A 3,154-nucleotide genomic window follows, 5' to 3' on the forward strand; every position below is an offset into this window, starting at 1 on the left:
GTCAGAGGTTAGGAATACAGCAGCGAGTAACTCAACTTCTGACTCCCTAAAGCTTGTCCACCATTAACAAGGCACAAGTCAGGAATGTAATGGAGTACTCACTTACCTGGATAGGTACAGCTTCAACAACACTTATGAAGCTTAACACCATCCAGAACAAAGCAGCCCACTTGATTGGCATCATATCTACAAGCATTTACCATTGACAGCACATCCTGTTTACAAGATGCACAGCACAAATACATCAAAGATCCTTACACAGCTTCTTCCAGAGCCATGACCACTGCCATCTAGAAGGTTAAGGGCAGCAGGTGCATAAGAACCACCACCACCTGTAGCTTACCCTCCCAGTCACTCACCATCCTGAATTGGAAATATATTGCTGTTCCATCACTGTTGTTGGATCAAAATCCTGGAATTCCCTCACTAAGGGCATTGTGGGTTTACCCACTACCCATGGATCGCAGCAGTTCAAGGAAGCAGCTCACCACAGCTTTCTCCACGTCATCTAGGGTTGGGCAATAAAATGCTGGCCAGACAGTGACACCCACAGCCCATGAGTGAATTTAAAAAATTCCCAGTTAAATATTCCAGCTTTGAGTACGTGTGGTGGAAGCAGAGGTTTGCAACAGAAAATAACAAAATTTCACAGGGAAGAATGTCAGCATTAGTAAAGATGAAAATGGGTTAATCTGAAAAGCAGGAATAAAACAATAAGATGCAAGAGTTTTATATGATAGTAACAGGTTAAAAGCAATTTTACATTTGCAAGACACTTCGAGGCATTATCGTTGGTGAGTAATGATAAACAAGCCCCCAATTGCAGATTTCAGAATGAATCCCTTTGTGAAGTATGCAATCAAAATATCCACTCTGCAGTTTGAAATCATATATAATTTTAATACATTTTACAGGAACAATTTCAGCCATTTTACAATTCTTGCAATGCATAACGTTGCATTCCTCTAAAGGTATGTTGCAGCAATCTGGTCAGACTGTGCCATATATTCAGTACCTTTTGTTGCATTGTATTCTGAAGATTTTTATGTATGCTTTCTCCAGAGGATTCCTTGTAGTTTATGGGGAAATTGAAAGGATTGCATCCTAAAGTCCAAGCAGATTAAGGATACCTTTCTATTTTTTTGTTTTACATCAGACAAGAAACCTAAATTTACATTAATTTGGCTGACTGACTTCTAACTCGGATCATAAATACATTTCTAAAATTACAATCCATGAAGTATAGTAACAGAATTGTCTATTGACCCATCATTCTGCTTGAAGCATGGTGGCAGTTGTCAGTGAGTACATCATAGTTTTGACCACCAGCTTCCACAAAGTCTCCGACTGTACGTCCCTCAACTGGCCTCTCCTCCGTCACCTGCACAATGAGAAAAGATGTTAATAAATATTATATTCTGTAAATTAATTTGGACTTGAATCAGAACTTCCAAAAAACATATATACTCACTGTCCACCGATCTGACATGTGAGCAGCATCAGTGACAACGGTCTGAGATGAGATCCCATATCCATCTCCTTTGTGAATTAGCCATTGGTGTCCATCATCTGTGGTAACTCTGAAACATTGAGAATTTTTGTCTGAAAATGATCCAAAACTTCAAACCTGACTTATATAAACCACAATAAAAAATTCAAATAATAAAAGTTGGACAACTTGTGATAAACCAAGACACCATTTAAACAAAGGGACATTCCACCCAAAGGAAAATCACCCTTTGCCAATATCTGAGGATTTATGCCAGAACTGGGAAAGACATGTTACAAACTGTTCAAGCAGAAGTCTGATGTAGTCATATCCACAGAATCGTTCCTGTCAATCAATGTCCCAGATTCCTCCATCACCTCCCTTGATATGTTCAGTCTCACCATCAGAAGCAGCATGCTATAGACAGAACTATGTGATCCCAAAGCTGAAAAACCAGATTAAAGGTCTGAGGTCATGTCACATCCGATAGTGAATTGTGTTGGACAGTGAAACAAATAACTGGAGAAGGAGATTTTACATTCACCACGTCACGAATGATGGCACAGCCCCGTTTGTCTGTACAAAGGATAAAACTGAAATGTTTGCAAACTTCTTCATCGTCAGACATGAAGTGGTTTGTCTATCTTGAACTTCCCCTGGAGTCCCAACATCAGAAGCACCTCATAGAATCCCCACAGTGTGGAAGCAGGCCATTCAGCCAATCACATCTACACTGACCCTCTGACCAGCGTCCCAGTCAGTCCCACACCGCGCCCCCCTGCTATTCCTGTAACCCTGCATGCCCCACAGACAATCCACCTAGCCTGCACATCCTGGGACACTATGAGCAATTTTAGTATAGCCAATCTACCTCAGCTAATCAGGAACTAAAAAGACAGCAGAACTTTGGATGAGCTCAAGTTTATAGAAGGTAGAAGATGTGAGAGTAGACAAGGGAGTTTTGTAACATTGAAGGGTATGAGAGGTAAAATATAAAGGTGCCATAGGGCTGCTATCTCATTAGACAGAGATGACTGGTGGTGGTGTAACCTGAGGGTCATCATGCCTCAGGCAAGGGGAGAGATTGAGAAGGAGAGTCCTTCATAGTAGCCTCAGCCAGTTTTATTATCTTTTATTAACTTGATCTTTGTTTGATGTGATTTATCTGTAAAGCATTAAAGTTACTTCAATGGGATATTCCACCAGCTGTATTTGTTTGACAGTTTAACGCAAAGGGAAGAAGGGCGTTTTTTCCAGATGGAATGTTGATGGTAATTTTTTTTAAAGTTTCATGTTTATTTCAAAGATTCGATAATGTCATTACATGTCATCTGAACTCTGAACCTCGGAGGTGTTGTGTTTGATTCAGGAGCGTGGAGGAAGCATGAGAGATGTGACATGCATGGGAATATGTGACGGAATGAAAGTGGTATCGGAGATATGGCCAAATGGAGTTTTCTCCCTATGTTTTGTTTACAACCACTTTTGTTGATTTACTGATCTTGGTTGAGGGATTAATATGGCCAGGACATCAACTATACCTCTCTTGATGTCCTTCAAAATAGTGCCAGACGATCTTTTGCATCTTGCTGATTGGTCACGCTAGACTATGAGAAAACATCTCCTGCAAAAGACTTTACATCCATCAGTGCACTACTCCTTTAG

At 40.5% G+C, this 3,154-nt stretch overlaps 1 protein-coding gene across 1 annotated transcript in view; it reads right to left on the bottom strand.

Annotated features, from left to right (window-relative positions):
* Positions 1 to 879: 879 nt before the first annotated feature.
* The window catches only part of LOC125483011, a 6,768-nt gene continuing 4,493 nt past the window's right edge, over positions 880 to 3,154 (bottom strand). Inside the window, exons 4-5 of the mRNA XM_048596291.1 lie at positions 1,472 to 1,580; positions 880 to 1,381 (exon numbers count right to left, since the gene is read on the bottom strand). Of these exons, the coding sequence (XP_048452248.1) occupies positions 1,259 to 1,381; positions 1,472 to 1,580 (232 nt within the window). The 3' untranslated portion in view covers positions 880 to 1,258. The remainder of the gene's footprint in view (positions 1,382 to 1,471; positions 1,581 to 3,154) is intronic.

This window comes from Rhincodon typus, chromosome 4, assembly GCF_021869965.1.
Source record: "Rhincodon typus isolate 14 chromosome 4, sRhiTyp1.1, whole genome shotgun sequence".
Classification (NCBI taxonomy): Eukaryota; Metazoa; Chordata; class Chondrichthyes; order Orectolobiformes; family Rhincodontidae; genus Rhincodon; species Rhincodon typus.